Genomic DNA, 16859 nt, shown 5'->3' with positions numbered 1-16859 from the left:
TGTCAGCACTGCCCTCATTCCACTCCTGCTCTGACCCAGGATGGATCCTCTGAAACTGGGACACTGATGTGGAATCTGGTTTCATTCTGTATTGCTCAGGTCAACAACTCAGATTATTTTTCACAAAGTGGTCTGTGGTATTTCTACTCTATACAGACTCCTGTCCCCAGTTTCAAAGCAATCTGTAAACTTGTGCAGACCCTGAAAGCAATATGAGTGATCAGTTTGGGTGTCTGAAAGAGGAAGCTATGGGTCACTTGCCAGTGTCTCAAGAGGATAAGTCCTTTCCACTCACTCTTTTGCCTCACAGCAATGGTTTGAAACTGGTCCCAGTATATCTGAGCACTTCAAGCTAACACCTGACCCCTCCACCCTTGTTTCTGCACCTATTGCTTTACCAGCAGGAAGTAGGACGTGGTTTGGGGCTTTTTATTCTTGGCCTCGCTAGCCTTTTCGATACTTCAGGGCCTTGTCTCAGTCTGACAAGGCAAGCAAGCAGCAGCTTCCTGTGCAAAGGTGAGAGGGAGAAGACAGAGACCATGCACATATGAGAGGAAGAGCTCTGGAGTAGAACTGCTGGGCTGGAGGCACCTCTCCTCTTATGGACTTACACTGAGCTCGGATATCTGCCTTCATCTCTCTCCCTTTTTGCACTCACCATTCCCATTGACATTCAACATCTGATTCCATCCAACATCACGACCCCAGCGACTTCCTTCATCTGGACCACTTGGTGACTAGAACTGGAAGGTAAAGGGGGCAATGCCAGCTCTCTCCCACATGGGGGTGGCTGATCTGAAAAGCATCTTTGAAGGAGTTTCAGTCTGACAAACTGAATCTTGCCGTTGGGGAGGGCTGAACACGTATTTATCTCCCTGTCTGTCCGCAATCTTCTCAAATCATACCCCACATCTCACAACCACACCACCAGCTTTCTCTCTCTTTCTCTTCACTTTGTCTGCTCATGTATCATCATCATGTTTTTCTTCCTCTGAACCTAATCTTTTATCGCAACGGGAATTGGTATTTATAAACCCTCTCTTCCCGCTCCTCTGGCAGTCCCAGCAAGGTCTAGTGGGACTCCAGCTTGTTTTGCTCAGGTCTGCCTGGGCTCCAGGGTTGGTGTGAGGTGAGGGTAGTTCCTTCTCCTGCGGGCAGAGGCAGATCTCAAGAGACAGGTGTCCAGGTGGATGCGGGGAGAGAGAGAGAGAGAGAGAAGTCCATACCAGTCTGTCTAATACGGAGCATGACTGTACAGGCTTTGTATTACAGTGAGGCTCCCTGGGTGCCAGGGGTGCATGAGGGGTGCTGCAGTTTCCTTATTACAAAGCCCAAATTTTCTGATATGCCTGAAAGCACGACTCCTTCCAAGGCAAAGCAAGGTCTACTCAGATGGTATGTAGTTTGTGTATGACTCTGTAATATTTTTTGATATGGTAAAGCCTTGAATTTCTAGAACCTGGAAAACTCTTTCTTCTTCCTGATTTCCCTGCTGGTCCAAACGTGCTGTTCAAAATCTGCCTTCTAAGCCATGGGCTCTGCAACTAACTTTTATCTGTTACAGAGACCCCTCTTACTCATCAAGCACCTAGTTATTTCAGCCTTCGGGCTTACCAAAAAAAGAAGCTCTTCAAAGCACAATACATGCGCAACCAAGGCAGCACTCTCTACCTGAGTCAGCAAGCAGCCTGAAACAACACACACGGACTGCTGTGCACTCACTCACGCGTTTTCAGAAGGCGCGATTCCTGCAAACAGCCTATCTGTGCTGCCCTGTGAACAGTTTCACTGCTGAGAAAAGCACCCAAGGCTGGAAAACAGTGAGGTGCTGAGGGAAGAGCACAGACTCCAGAGTGGAAGGGATATAGGTTTCTGAGCCTAGAAGACTGGTAGTGGCTTTGAGCCCTGCCCCAGGACAGTGGATGCCTCCTGTGAGATGACTTCTTGACATCTTCCTTACTTACGCTGCTGAGCTATGTTGTGGGGGTGTCTTCTCTCTTTCAGTGTGTCACCAGTACAGATGAAGCCCTCATTGCTGCTTGTGTCTCACCTCTGCCTGTTCAGCCTCACGCATCCCTTGTGGGCATCAGACTCAGTACAAGGTAAGAAGCAATTCCTTTGACCTGTGCCGGCTGGGTGGGCAGGGAGGGGAGTCAGCCGAAGGCATGTGTGTGCCATGGTATGTTGCTGTGCAATGTTCTTGTTGTAACATACAGCTAGAGGAGGCTGCAAGAGTCACAGGTCTCTTATGAGCACATCAGCCTCCAAGGACACAGAGAAGTGAGTGGCTCTGCCTTTCTTTTTTGTTGGAGTTATCCAGCAGAGGAGTCTGTGGTTTGGGATGGGGCAGAATTGTTCAGGGTGATGGCTGACTAACTAATGCCAAGCTAACTGAACCACATTGCTGTCCATCTCTTCTCTGCTGGCAGGTGCCTCCAGCCTAACTTGCTGGTATGACTCACGGGCGGCTCTCTTCTGCGACTGGGACCCAGGCAGGGACCTGGTTGAAGCATCGTGTCAGCTGGAGATTTTATCAAATCAAGGTTTTTGTGACAGGTAGGTGATTGGAGAGGCTGAGGAAAGCCAATGCCACTTAACAAAAATGTAGGCTACCCCGTCCCAAGCCAGGTGTAGTGGAGTCACAGAGCTGAGGTGCTTTGTCTTGTACTCTGTCTCTAACCCATGTGGGCTAAGATGCTGGCAGCCAGTGCTTAATGTTTGCCATCTGACAGTCACAAACTGTCTTGCATGACCCATCTTCCAGCTCCACGGCTCTATCCATGTTTCATTGAAAAAAAAAATCCCTCTTTCATGTCTTGTTAGCCACCCTCTGGACTGAAAGACATTTTAAATGGAAAAGGAGGATGTATAGACATGGGGGTGGAGAAGGGTGGATTTGAAGTTATGCAGAGGCCATTTGCCCATTGCCAGAAATAACTGCAATGTTTCACCCTGGGTAAGAACAAATGAAGAAAAATACTATCCCCCTTTCCTTTCCTGGCCCTTTTATCTCTCTCAGTTCATGATGTTTTCCTCTCCCATATGCCTCCCAGCAGAGGGGAGGTGTGTGGCCAGTGCTGTAGTGGAGGCTGGCTGAGTCTGTGTCATTTCCTAATAAGACATCTCTAGTCAAGAGGTTTACCAACCAACCCCAGAACTTCCCTGGGTGCCTGTCATCAGGAGAGGCTCAGTGTGATTCTGGCAGGGGGTGGGTTACTTGTGACTGTCATAGAGACGCCTCCAATGGGGTTAGATGGGCAAGTATATCCTGTGGCCTGGTGCATGGACCTAGAAAGCTAAAACATTTATGTTGTTCCATGGGTGTGAATCACAGAGGCTGGGGCTGGAACTTGGGCTGGATTTGTCACTATACCATCCTTGACCGGGGCCCTAGGACAACACCTTTCCCCACTCTCAGCAAGTTTCAGGCCTGATCTGACCTTACAGCTGGATCAGGGACCTCAGTCAGATACCCCTTCAGCTGCAGCCCTACAGATGCTCTCCCATCCTGTCCCCCGCCATGCCATAGCTCAGCTTAGGCTGTCCAGCTGCTTGTCAGAGCAGAAGAGAGGTCATGGTGTGGTGCTGCCATGTGTGATGTACAGTCCTCACTGACTGGGATGTGACTTGGTTCAGAAGGTACATGTTACTCAGTATCTGAGATCCTACAGGAGTTTCAGTGGTTTGAAGGAGACCTGTAAATCCTAGAGGGGCTGGAAAAGGCACCTGTCTTCCAGGGCTGCAGGGTGCGGTTGTGGGCAGCTCTGCATGCCCTCTGATATCAACAGGATGCAGCGAGGGTAGGAAGAGAGTTTTGTAAAGTCTTTGAAACTGGAAATCTACTGTTATCTTTGGCCTGAAATAACTGGGATGCACTGACTCTCCATGTGCCAGCACATAAAATTTGTTTGAGTGGTGCAGTGGGGAGAGCAAGTAGGATTAAATCTTTGCTGCAACCTTTTGAGCAAATACATGAGGATGCAAAATGCTTTGAGAGCCCTTTAGTGTTACATAATGTTTGACTAAATACAAAACAACCTCCCTAGCTCATTGTTGTTCTCTACCTTGAGTCTCATGTCATCTCCCTTACCCGGAAAAAACAAGAAGGACTGTGAATTACTCAAGGCAGAACACAAGAGAGGACTGAGGAGATGCATCAAGACCTTCAGCCAAGACAGTAATGTGAGTAATTCATCTGGGATGGCCTAGCTAATGACAAGGTGGAAAAGATTTCTATGTGTATTTTGGGTGTAAAAGGAGTGTGACATTCAGGAGCAGTATAAAAAGCCCACACCTAATCCCTGACTCCAGTTCTGGAGTTGGGCTTGGTGCTGTGTGTTGTTGACATGCATTGCTCCTGTGGGTTCCACTGCAAGAGGGATTGGCTTCATTGTTAGCTGGGCCATGCTGTCCTGACTATGCAGAAAAGGTGCAGGACAGACAGATCATATGCAGTATCCCATGTCTCAGTTTGCTGGGTTTGGCCCTAACCCATTCCTCTGAGGAGGGAGGACATCACCACCAGCTCTGAAGTCCTCTCTTGATCTCATTTTCCTTGAAGAAGTCAATATCATTTTCCAGATTATTAACTACTGTGAAGTCTGGTTAGATGTGTCAGCTGCAAGATGCAACAGCAACACATCACTAGAGCTAATGGTGATGCCAACCTTCTAAGTATTATTCTTTATTTGGATCAATCTTATTTTAGACTCATTATGTACTTCCTTCAGTCATACCCAGTTACTGCAGTCCCTGTGATTTCAGAAAATGCCCACCCAAATATGAGCTAATTCTCCTTATTGTTAAAGCCACAACCAGTTCTAATGATAGATAAGCTTTCTTACATTTGCATATCATGCGCAAAGACAAATTGCAGGGTTGGTAAATAGTTCCAAAATCTTATCTTTCTAATCAAGCTAATTTCCCTATTGCTTATTCAATAGTGTATGATGCACATGGTCCTTCAGTATCATTCCATTTCAAGTGTAACATTTAATGCTAAAATGGTTTCAATCTTACCAGTGAACATAAAATGATTTAGTAAAAAGAATTTTTCTCAATAAATGTCACTCATAGAAAGTAACTTTTTTTACTGCTTAGTCAGCACATATAGGAATCTTAGCAAACTAACATATCACATTAGTTTGTGCCCTTCTTGCAGTACACAAAAAAAATCTGACCACATATAGTATAAATCTTACATAAAGTATAAATCTTTGGTTCCTCATTCACCACTGAGATTTATGCCTTTCAGCCACAAATATCTTCCATATTTATTGTCCAATATTCCTAAATATCTTATACACAGGCAATGCTTTGAAATTTGAATGCATATTCATGAGGCTTCATTGTCACTAGTGGTTAATTTTCCTTACAGACTCAATGCTTCACCAGGTCAGACCGTCTTGCCATGTCTGTCCATTGCCAGATTGGAGAGAATAAGTCTGTACCTGCGAGAATAGAAAATTTCAGTCCCCTTGCAAATAGTGAGTACTCATCTGTCTTCCAGTTTCTGAAACTTCCCCATGAAAGGATGGTTAATTTTTCTTCCCCATCCACCCCTATGCAATACCCATACCTGATTTTAGGTTTCTGTCTTTTGCTTGTCCCCTGCTATGAGTACAGGTGGAACACATTGACTTCTGCCACTTGCACCTTTATCATGCAGATTCATGCCAATCCCATCCTGTCCTGTCCTGTGTCTGGGACACTGTTAAATGAGAGTGCTTTGCCCTAGAAGTTCTGCTTCAAACAGGCAATGGCAGCTCAGCTCCCCTTCCAAAAAATGTTTTGCAAGGAGTCTTGCAGCTCTTCCTTTGCTCTCCTACTAGGTGTGTGCTTCCACCCTCCTTTAAGCCAGCTTTGGCACGCACCAGTCTTTGCTGAAAGGATTCCCCTCACTAATCCAAAAGCAAAACATCTGCTTGGGACATTTTTTTGCTGGATATGTGAATTTATCTGTCTCAAGGAGATGTCCAATAGAGCTGCTGTGAGATGAGGTATAAGAGGGCACGGCTGGAGTCAAGGATCAGGAAGATTCAGCCTAGACAGTCCATGTAACTCCATCCCTGTGGCTGTAGCTCTCTGAAAAAGCATCTGGGAAGCAACTGTCTCCCCAGCCATGTTCTGTTCCTATCCATGCAGTTGCCATGCAGATCACCCATATAAGACAGGATGCTTGGCCCCATGGATTGATTGCACTGACTGCAGGGGCCACTCTCACAGGCTCACAGGAGGAGCTGCCTTTAACATAGCCCAGAGGCAATAGGCCTTTTGCAATTAGTGACAGTGGGGGAAAAGGAGGAACAGAGAGGGGGAATTCATGAACTCTCTCATGTGGCTGTAGCTTGCTAGAGTCTGTGAGCACAGTCAAGACACCAGCCTTGCTGTCATGGGGCTTGGCGTGCAGTCCTGCTATGGACAGAGTGGAGATATCAGCCCTACTCCTTCTCTCTTTCCAGTAAAGCTGAGACCTCCAGGAAATCTTCATCTGGTTAACATAACTGAAAACACCTCCAACTTAACATGGAGCCTGAATATTTCCTCTCACTATTTGAATGGGGAGCGGGAATACCAAGTGCGGTACCGAAACATGAGTCAGTCCTGGGAGGTGAGTACAGAGTGGGATACTGGGACCTGTTACCATACTAATCCTGGTCTTCTTTATATCACCCAAGACTTGCTCCTGGGCCTCTCTTCAGGATGAAACCAGTTTTAGTGAAGCTGGAGAGTGGATGACAACCCCCACCCTTTTATCTCTGTCACCTGCTGCCAGTGTTTGGTGATGACAAGGAGGCAGATGGGGATCCCATTTTACTCAGTGCTGTCGCAAAGAAATTCAGACAGTTCCAGGACAGACCTGAAAGGGATGAAAAAAAGCAAAGTGAAGAAAAATTTTCCTCCAGGGTGAAAAAGCAGTGCACAAGGTGTAGCAATTTGAGACAGGTCTTCTCTGAGGGCTTTGGAAAAGATGACTACATGAGGCTGTAAACCAGGGTGTTGATGATGTTCTAAATTTGCCCTACTCCCAGGAGGCCATGAACTTGCCCATTGAACATGACCAGATGTGGGCAAATTTTGAGAGACTCTCACCCAACTCGAAATATGAGGCAGCTGTCCGTGCAAGGCCAAGTGCCAGAAGCACCTACAAAGGCGTGTGGAGTGACTGGAGCAAGCCGATACTGTGGACGACACATGCTGACCATAAGGATCAGTCAGGTAGTCTAACTTGGAGGGGAAAATGGGGACTCAGGGAAAAGAAGGTAGAAGGGCCAAAGCAGGCTGGGAAGCTGAAGGAAAATGGGTAGGGAGTACTGTGTTGGCCAAAGAGCAATAGAAAGGTTGGAAACAACCTGTCCCTCATAATCAGTTAGGTCAGACCAGTTCAGCAGTGTTTAAAGGCAAAGACCCCCTGACTCCAACAAAGCCCCTCTGACGTCCAGAAGCCAGACAAAATTCACAAGGTGTAAATCAGGGACTGCTTCTCCAGAGCAGTGGGGCCATATGTCTGACCTGCAGAAGCAGTGGCCAGGACTGGCATTTTCCCAGATGCTAACATTACCTAGGAATATACATCCAGCTTCCTAAAATGGCTCGGTTCACTGGAGGTACTAATCAGTAAAATGCAGTGAAATACAGTGAAACAGAGCTCTCAGCTCCTAAACTGAATGACACCTGAGCCTAAGAAGCAGAGTCTCATGGAGAATGGAAGAGACAGACTTACATGCATGTTAAGTCCCTCTCAAAAAGGTCTGCTGAGACTTGCATCAGTCACTGCATGAACCTCCAGCCTTGAAAAATAGTGCCCTTTGATGAGTCACTGGCTGTGGTCTCTGTCATTTTTTTTTCCGAATTGAGCAGATAGATGTTATTCCTTCTCATGTCGCCCCCACTCTGCCCCTGCTTAAGCCCTCCCTGTTGTGCCTGGTGCTGATATAAACAGAGGAGCTATGTTTAGAAAGGGCACTGTGTTGCTGTGGCAATCAAATTTTGACAGTGTGTGATGTCAGTGAATAGGATACAGCCGCAACCAGTTGTCATAGCAACCAAGACCCAAAGATAACCAGGATACCCGAGGCAGAGGAGTCAAAGTGATCTGAGTAGCATCTCAAGGACAAGGAAAGAAAGAATGTACTAAAAACGTCTCCTCCTTCTTTTATTTTTCTCTATTCCCTAAAAACTACTCCAGAGATGCTCTGCATGCCCAGACCAAGGTACATGAGGGATGGAAATGAGGGGCAGGTGGGGGAAACAGGCACCAGAATAGCAAGACCAAACAAAGGTGGATTGGGGAGATATGTTTGAAAGTGACAGATTAAGAAAAGTTTGAGATGATGCCAAACAAATTTGAGGAGTGCTGGCAGCCCCGGTACTGTGGGAACTCGGTCTCTTTCTCCTAACGCTACAATCCAAGTACTAAAATATGGTGTAAAGCTGTAACCTTCCTAGTCTTCTAAAGCTTTGCTACAGCTCTCTAAAGAAAGAAGCCAACCCCTTGATCCCTAACCATCCTTGTCCTTCTGCCTTCTCAGAGACCTGTGAACCCTATGACTCTGTCTCCCCCCCGACTCATAATGCTGTTTCAAGTCTCCAATCCCACTTTAGCTGTTTTGAGGAGAACCTGCTTTCCTTTGCAAGGAGATAGACAGGTTGATGGACACTTCAAACAGCAGTCTGTGATACCTTATGTATGGCAAACCCTAGTGGTGGTGCTGTTATGAACAGGGGGTTCAAGCTCTTCAGCTTGAAGTTATCTGTTAAGCAATGCTTAGACTCTGAAACCCATATCAGCTCAAAGGCATCCTACACAACATGTCAGAACTCAAGTATCTGACCTGTATATTATAATTCTGTATACTGTAATCGTATATAAAATTATAACAAAGGCTCATTTTGATCACCTTGAACAGCCATGAAAAGGCTGCAGGTTCTACCTCCAGAATCCTGGTTAAATTTTCACAGCAATTTCTTTGTTCTTTCTCATCTTGCAGAAACGTCCTGGCCAGCCCTGCAAGCTCTTATAGTGAGCACTTTCCTCTTTGTCATCATTGGGACTGCCTTCCTTATTAACTTACGGAACCTGAAATGGTAAATGAGAATCAAATTTTCATCTCCGTTCCTCTCCTGTATCTTGTATGTATTCTCAAAATCTGGGTTATTTTTCGCTTGGTAAGAAGTCAAGGTAGGGATGACTTTGAAATATGGTTTATAGGCCAACCTTTTGAGGCTAACATTTGCCTGGGGACACATATCACCACCCAAGATGATGTGGTTTCACCACCATCGTTGTACTGTGCCACACTGCTGTGACCTGGTGCCATGTCCCGGCTAAATTTAAAACAGCTACCTCAGCACATTTGCTGCCAGGGCTTAGAGTGGTGTTTCCTGGCAGAGACGCATCAAAATTGCCTCTTCAAAAGCGGGTCACTGGGTTGAGCACTCTCTCAGTAGCGAGGACCAAGCAAGCCTAGGTACCACTACCTTCTCATTTAAACGCTCCAGCAAGAGCTCAGGCAGGACATGGTGACATTTGGTCTGCAGGCAAAACTCCTGAGTGAGGAGTACAATTCTTCTTCTCCCTGGTCTGTGCAGTCCTCACACACTGATAAACCTCTATATGATGCTTTAAAGATCTCTTTGCCAGCATTTTTACCCAGGCATTGCTTTTATTCAGGATGGAAAGTGTCTCACAAGGTTACCCCATGCAATAATAGGAACAGTGACCTGTCAGCATGATGCGGTTAGAAATAGCTACAGGTTTTCCCATCTTGGATCAGGGGTGAAGAAGCAGGGTGCTGATGTTCATGACAGGGGGCAGGGAGAAATATTTCCAGGGATGAAGCAGCAGGGTGGTTTCTCTGTAAGGAAAGAGAGAACCATGTTGAAGGAAGATGGATACTGAGAAAGTCACTGGTCACTGTTTTACCCTGATCATAACACAAAGTTGAGAAAGTGCTAGCTGTACAGCACAGAGAGAGTTAAAAAGGCCTCCTTAGCCTAGGGGATTTGAATGGAGAATAATGCTGAGGTAAGATGCAAGAAAAGATTAGACATGCATGAATAAAAATAGCATCTGCAATGATGTAAGGTAGTTTATATGCAAGAACTAGCAACTTCTAATGCTTCAGAGAGTACACTGATTGCCTCCAGAGGTCAGGAGGGTCTTTCCTAAGAGCAAAGCTTCAGGAAAGAGATAACAGGATCAGCCTACCTCTCTGAGGAACATAAGATCAGATTAGATCACTTCATGCTGCCCCAGGATGACAACACGCTGGTTCCAGTAAAGCAGAGGCCTCTGTACTGATGCAAGGCATACTCACTCAGATGGCTTGCACAGCCAGTGTGCTCCAGCTATACCATTGCAGCATCCTGCTAAGAGGGCAGAGAGCTGTGGCAGAGCTTTGCTGGTGATGGTCCTGCTCAGGCCAGGTGGTCCTCCAAGTCATTGTGGTGGCAGCAAAGCAAAGAAGGGGTAGCTCACAACAGCTGGAGCTTGGAAACAAGGGAAACCTGCTCAGCTTGTCATCAGGACAGAGGCTTAAGGGGGCAGGTGGAGAGGTTAAAGCAACCAGCCAAGGCATGGGAGAAACCAGTGAAGTGGTGGTTGCCCTTCCCTAAAGATGCTGAGAGCAATGTATTTTGCAATGCCAGCTTTAACTGTCTCATCTCTATACCTCTCATTCCTCAGCTACTGCATGTCAGACCACTCAAAAGCAAGGACAGTGTTCAGGCTTGTTCCTTTTTTACCTCTCCTCTATACTGGACTATTACCTGTGAGCTGCAATGCCCTCTCCTACCCCTCCACAGTGACAGAGAGATCAGGGTCAGGCCCTGCTTCATTTGTTCTTCTCCTTCTCTTTTGTCAAGGCTTAAAAAGATCCTGAAGATTCACATCCCAGATCCTGAGAAGTTCTTTCCCCCACTTGTTTCGCTTCACGGAGGTGACATTCAGGTATTGAACTGGGGATGGAACCACGTGGTTCCAGGAGGGAGAAATGAGGGGAAGGAGTGTCCAGCTGCACATGCCCAGGACAGATAGCCTGTCAGACCTACACGTGCACACACGACATCTGTGCCTGTAGCACCAGCTGCTGGGTTCTCTGCTTGACTTCTATTTTCTGACCTTCTAAACCTGACACTCAGCTGAGGCATCTCTAATTACAGAACTGAGAAATGGCAAACCACGCAAATCTCAGCACTCTGCTTCCATAATGGGCAGTCTGAGAGAAAACAAGGGACCTGCAGGAGGGAGATTGGCCTCTCAAGATCCCCTTCCACCCCATTTTGGTGTCTTCCTGCTTGCCCTAGGCTGCCCAGCTCTTCCCCAGATTTCCTGCTGTGATCCCCTCCTCCTAACTGTGAGCCTTTCCTCTGTTCCTAATGTGAATTGCCATCCCACTGGGTGGCACTTAGCTAATTTCTGCATTCTTGTCTCTTTCCCTTCTTCCTCCGCTCCACTTTTTCCTTTCCCCTAGTCTCACTGTGAGTATGGGCAGCTGCAAGGAGACAATTACCATTCTGTGCAGTATTAAAGGGAGTGTCAGATGCAAGACGTGGGAGGTGATCCCAAGGGGCATTTTGCTTTAAGAAAGATGGAAACAAACTGCAGAGGGTCCAGAGACAGCAAAGCTCTGAAAAAACCTAAGTGCAAAAAGCTTTAGAAAGCTTAAACTACAGGGAAAGAGTGCAGAGCAGGGGAACAGGGGTGTGCAGCAGGCACTGAGGACACTTTATCAGTGCAGAAAGAACTTGAAAAATTGCCTTTATGGGCCATAAAGGCAATGAAGCTGGATGTCATCAAAACCAGTTTATTTTTAAGGATAATGATGCACTGCAGGATGTTGACCAGATGAATGTGGAAATTAGACACAAGGGGCCTGGAAGAGCACTTTAGATGAGAAATCTGCATATGGCCATGTAGATATATTAGGAATAGATTGCATGAGATGCACCTCAGTACTGTTTTTCATGTTTCCACCTTCACTTCATCTTATGGTCTTCTAAGGCTTTTTTCCTTCTTTGTTTTTTCCTTCCTTTCAGTTTAATTCTCCGTCTTCCATTCCCTGCTCCAGAAATTTAAAAACATAGGCTTATAAGATCCACTCTTGATTTCAAAGGGACAGAAAGACATAGTCTCTCTGAAAATCCTACAGATGAGACATCATGAATGTCATGAATTTCCTCCTGGTAACTGGTGCTTGGACAGAGAACAGATCACTTAATTGTTGTGGTCACTCAGGAAAAGAAACCTTTTGTTCCTCACTGAGTACTATACTTTGGGTGTCACAGTCTCTCTCTCACTCTCTCTCCTGTGTTTCTTTCCCGTTAGAAATGGCTCTCCTCCCCATTCTCCACATCTTCCTACTGTGTGAACAGCACAATCCCAGAGATCTCTGTGCTCGAAGTAATGCAGAAGAGTGACCAGGAATCCCGGGTTCTACTTTCCAAGGGATCCCTGACTCCTGATCCTCCCTCAGAAACCAGTGTGCACTCTGTATCCAGCTGCTTCACCAACCAAGGTTACTTCTTCTTCCACCTTCCCAACTCCTTTGAGATCGAGCCCTGTCAGGTCTACTTCACCTACGAGCCTTTCACTCAGGAGGGCAGTGGCAGCAAGGATGGCAAGTCTCACCATGCTCTCCCCTCTCCAGACCTCTGCACACTGGCAGAGGACATGACCATGTTACCCCGCAACTTCTTTCATTGTATCAAGGCAACCCAGGGCTTCCAAAACAGCTCCGTCATGAGAGAGACAGAAGGTGAAGCCCAGCAGGCCATGGCTACTTCTGGGTCAAGTGAAGGCACCTCACCAACACCAGCTCTGAAACAGGATGAGAAAGTGATGGACAAAGCAGTTTCACAACCTGATGAGGCCCTGTGCCAGCAGCTGAACACTGACTTTCCCGATCCACTGGACCTGCATGACAGCAATACTATCAGTGCAACAGAGGGGAGTGGGAAGGCAGACCCTCCAGCTGACCCCTGTACACCAGCAGCAAATGCTACCTCTTCTCTCTCCCAGCTTCCACCTCTAAGGCAAAGACAGGATGAGGATCCATGCAAAACAGCCTTCTCCAGCCAGGTCCCAAACACTGATTCCTACCTTTCTCTGAAGGACCTCCAAAGCCAGTATAGCCATTGCTCGATCTAGAATTGGTCTGGAGGAAACCCACAAATGGTAAAAGCCACCTCTTCAGGGAAGGCTAGATTGACAGTTTTTCTATTCAGGACATGAATGGGACTTCAGTAGCAAACCTATTGGGACTGCTCATTAATGAGGCTGGAGAACATAGGCCAGCAAAGACTCATCTTCATAGGTGAACCTGGTTTTCTGTTATTATTGGCTCTGATGGTATGGAAAATGCTTCTCACAATGCTCAAGGAACATCCCGAACCACACCACCTTGCTTTTCCCTTCCCAGCTCCCAGTAGGAGGCTGTGCCAGCATTTCCATGCTCTGCAACTTGGTATAAAATATAACTCAGCTTTGAGGCTGAGCAGGCATATGGTCCATTTGCCTTATTCTGGCCTGAAAACCTCTAATGGGAGGGAGAAATGCCTGAAGAGGAGGAAATGAGGTTTTGTACAGGGGACAATATCACTGCCAGTCAGTGCTGGGGCTGATGATGAAATGGATGAAGACATCTCCTCCTGACTGACCAAGGGTGTGATTTTTTCCTATGGTGTCCCCACTTCAGGTTTTAATCAGAGATGACATTCTAAACTAAGCAGTCCAGCTTTAGACTAGAGTCCCCAAGGTCAGCTCAGAGCCACAACTGTGTCAGCAGTGCAGTGTAAAAAAGAAATCCCCATTATTGCGTTAAAAATACTGGGGAATTCCCCTCCCTCTCTTTCTTTCCTCCAGCTCTGATAATGGCAGTAGAAAGAACTCACACAATTTCCCATTCTTGCTACAATATTTTTCATGAAATCGAAAGCCTCTCTGCCCTTCTGGCAAACTACAGTTACTTGACTACCTTAAGCTGATTGCAGAATAGTTCATCCCACATCCTGTATTAGTGGAAAACATCACAACCGTGCTGCCCATTCCTTCCATTGCTCAAGAGAAACCATTACCTAATTAGTAGCAAAGATGCAATGAATGAGACCAGAAAACTAACCCGCAAATCAGCACCTTTACTGAAAAGAAAACTTCAATCCACTCATAAAAAATGGAGATAGCACAGACTTTGTTTTTCTTTTTCCTCTACGTGCACTTATCTGGGTTAAGAAAAAGCAACACACCACAGAGGAAAGGTGGCAAGCAAAGGAAGACAAGTTGTTCTGGTTACATCGATCCTTGTGTTCAACATCTGTACCATCTGTCCACTTTCTTGCCATATGTCTGGACTTTTCAGCAGTGGGAGAATACCACCCTATGCTAAGAGTTCTTAGACTTCCTCTAAGAGTTTTTCTAAGAGTATTTATACCACAAAACTCAAGGATATTGAACTTGTTAGTACTTCTGTCACACCTGTGAGTGTTAACAAAACTAATTCTTTCCTATCTCTGTCTGAACAAGCATCGAGCTTCCACTTTGTCCTGGTCCTACACTGTTACCTGACCTTGCATTATGCATCCTGAATGTAATTAGGAGTCCCAGCTATAGGGTCACCTACTGGCTTGGATTTCCCCTCAAAAGAGCTGCTCAAAGAAGTTGAGTCTGCCTGTAGCTGAGAGGGCTGTGGGAACTGTACCTCTCCTCTCATCAGCTTCTTCACTACCTGTCTCAACACATGGACTACTCTGTTGTCTCCAGGAGACAACAGGTGAAGAAGACCCCTCGGTTTCCCAGATAAGGAAGCGCAAGGCTTTCCCAGCTGTTTCATGTACTTTGAGAATCTTCCAAGATGAACTTCAAAAAGAGACACTGAATCCCTTGCCCCTGATGAGTAATTTGCTATCTTACATGGGCCAGGGATCCTAGTTGCACTGGTGGGTATCTTGTCCCCATGTAGATCTTCATAAGCTTTTCAATTTTCCTTCCTAGAATCATTAAGCTTGGAAAAGATCTCCAAGATCATCAGGTCCAACCTTTGACTGAGTACTACCATTCTCACTAAACCATCACAAAGTGCCATGTCTACTTGTTTTCTGAACACTTGCAAAGATTGTAACTCCAGCACTTTCCTAGGGAGTTTATCCCAATGTTTAACAGTGAAGACATTTTTCCTGATACCCAAACTGAACTCCTCCTGGTGCAACTAGAGGCCATTTCATCTTGACCTATCATTTGTTACCTGGGAGAAGAGACTGACCTCCACATTGCCACAACTGCCTTCAGGTAGCTGTAGAGAGCAATAAGGTCTCCCTTGAGCCTTCTTTTCTCCAGGTTGAACAACCCCATCTCCCTCAGCTGTTCCTCATAAGACTTGTGCTCCAGATCCTTCACTAACCTTGCCCTTCTCTGGACATGCCCCAGCACCCCAATGTTTTTCTTGTAGTGAGGGGCCCAGAATTGGACACAGCACTTGAGGTGCAGCTTCACCAGTGCCAAGTACAGAGGGATAATCCCCTCACTAGTCCTGCTGGCCACACTATTTCCAGTACAGGCTAGGATGCCATTGGCCTTCCTGGCCACCTGGGCACACTGCTGGCTCATGTTCAGCCAGCTGTCAACCAACACCCCCAGATCCTTTTCCTGCTGCATAGTTTTCCAACCATTCTTCCCCAAGCCCGTAACACTGCACGGGGTTGTTGTTACCCAAGTGCAGGATCTGGCACTTCATCTTGTTGAACCTCTACAATTGGCCTCAGCCCATCAAGACAACCTGTCCAAATCCCTCTGTAGAGCCATACTACTGTTCATCAGATCAACACTCCCATCCAGCTTGGTGTCATCTGCCAGCTGACTGAGGGAGCCCTCAATCTCCTCATCCAGGTCATTGATAAAGATGTTAAACAGGACTGGCCCCAACACTGAGCCCTGGGGAACCCCAGTAGTGACTAGCTGCTAACTGGATTTAACTCCATTCCCCATAACTCTTTGGGCTCAGCCATCTAGACAGTTTTTTACCCAGCAAAGAGTACATATACCCACACCATGGGCTGCTAGTTTCTCCAGGAGAATGATGTGGGAGACAGTGTAAAATGCTTTGCTAAAGTTTAGGTAGGCAACATACACAGTCTTTCCCTCTTCCACTGAGTGGGTCACCTTATCATAGAAGAAAATCAGGTTGATTAAGCAGGACCTTCCTTTCCCAAACCCATGCTGACTGGGCCTGATCCCCTGGTTGTCCCGCACGTGCCACATGGTGGCACTCAAGGTCACCTGCTCCATGACCTTCTCTGGCACCAAGGACAGGTTGACAGGCATGTAGTTCCCTGGATCCTCATTCCAACCCTTTTTGCAGATGTGTGCCACACTGGCTAACTTTCAGTCATCTGGAACCCTCCTGGTTAGCCAGTACTACTGGTAAATGATGGAGAGTGGCTTGATGAGCTCTTTTGCCAGCTCTCTCAGTACCCTTGGGTGTATTCCATCTGGCCACAAGGACTTGTGAGTGTCTAAGTGGCACAGCTGGTCACTAACTACTTCTTCCTGGATTATAGGAGGTTTTTTCTGCTCCGTGTCTCTGTCTTCCAGCTCAGGGGGCTGGGTACCCTGACGACATCTGGCCAAGAAGGCATTAAGTAGTTCAGCCTCATCCTGGTGGCAATGTTCCCCCTCTACATCAAATAAAGGATGGAGATTCTCCTTGACTCTCTTTTTGTTATTTATGTATTTGTAAAAACATTTTTGTTATCTCTTATGACAGTGGCTAGATTGAGTTCCAGCTGGGCTTTCTCCTTTCTAATTTTCTCTCTGCATGGCCAAATGACATCCATGTACTCTTCCTGATTACATCTTGCTGCTGAGT

The 16859-nt window shown here is 46.5% G+C and overlaps 1 protein-coding gene across 1 annotated transcript; it reads left to right on the top strand.

Moving 5' to 3' along the window:
- Window positions 1–536: 536 nt before the first annotated feature.
- IL2RB (interleukin 2 receptor subunit beta) lies at window positions 537–15347 on the top strand. The gene is made up of 10 exons (XM_008931563.2): window positions 537–750; window positions 2005–2102; window positions 2430–2556; window positions 4071–4182; window positions 5378–5486; window positions 6462–6610; window positions 7032–7218; window positions 8991–9087; window positions 10867–10951; window positions 12329–15347. Exons 2-10 carry the CDS (start codon window positions 2021–2023, stop codon window positions 13148–13150), a joined length of 1770 nt encoding a protein of 589 aa, XP_008929811.1. The 5' UTR covers window positions 537–750; window positions 2005–2020; the 3' UTR covers window positions 13151–15347.
- Window positions 15348–16859: the final 1512 nt, after the last annotated feature.

The sequence above is a fragment of the Manacus vitellinus genome, unplaced genomic scaffold, assembly GCF_001715985.3.
Source record: "Manacus vitellinus isolate BGI_N305 unplaced genomic scaffold, ASM171598v3 scaffold_5_pilon, whole genome shotgun sequence".
NCBI lineage: Eukaryota > Metazoa > Chordata > Aves > Passeriformes > Pipridae > Manacus > Manacus vitellinus.
This window is presented reverse-complemented; position numbering and strand designations above follow the sequence as displayed.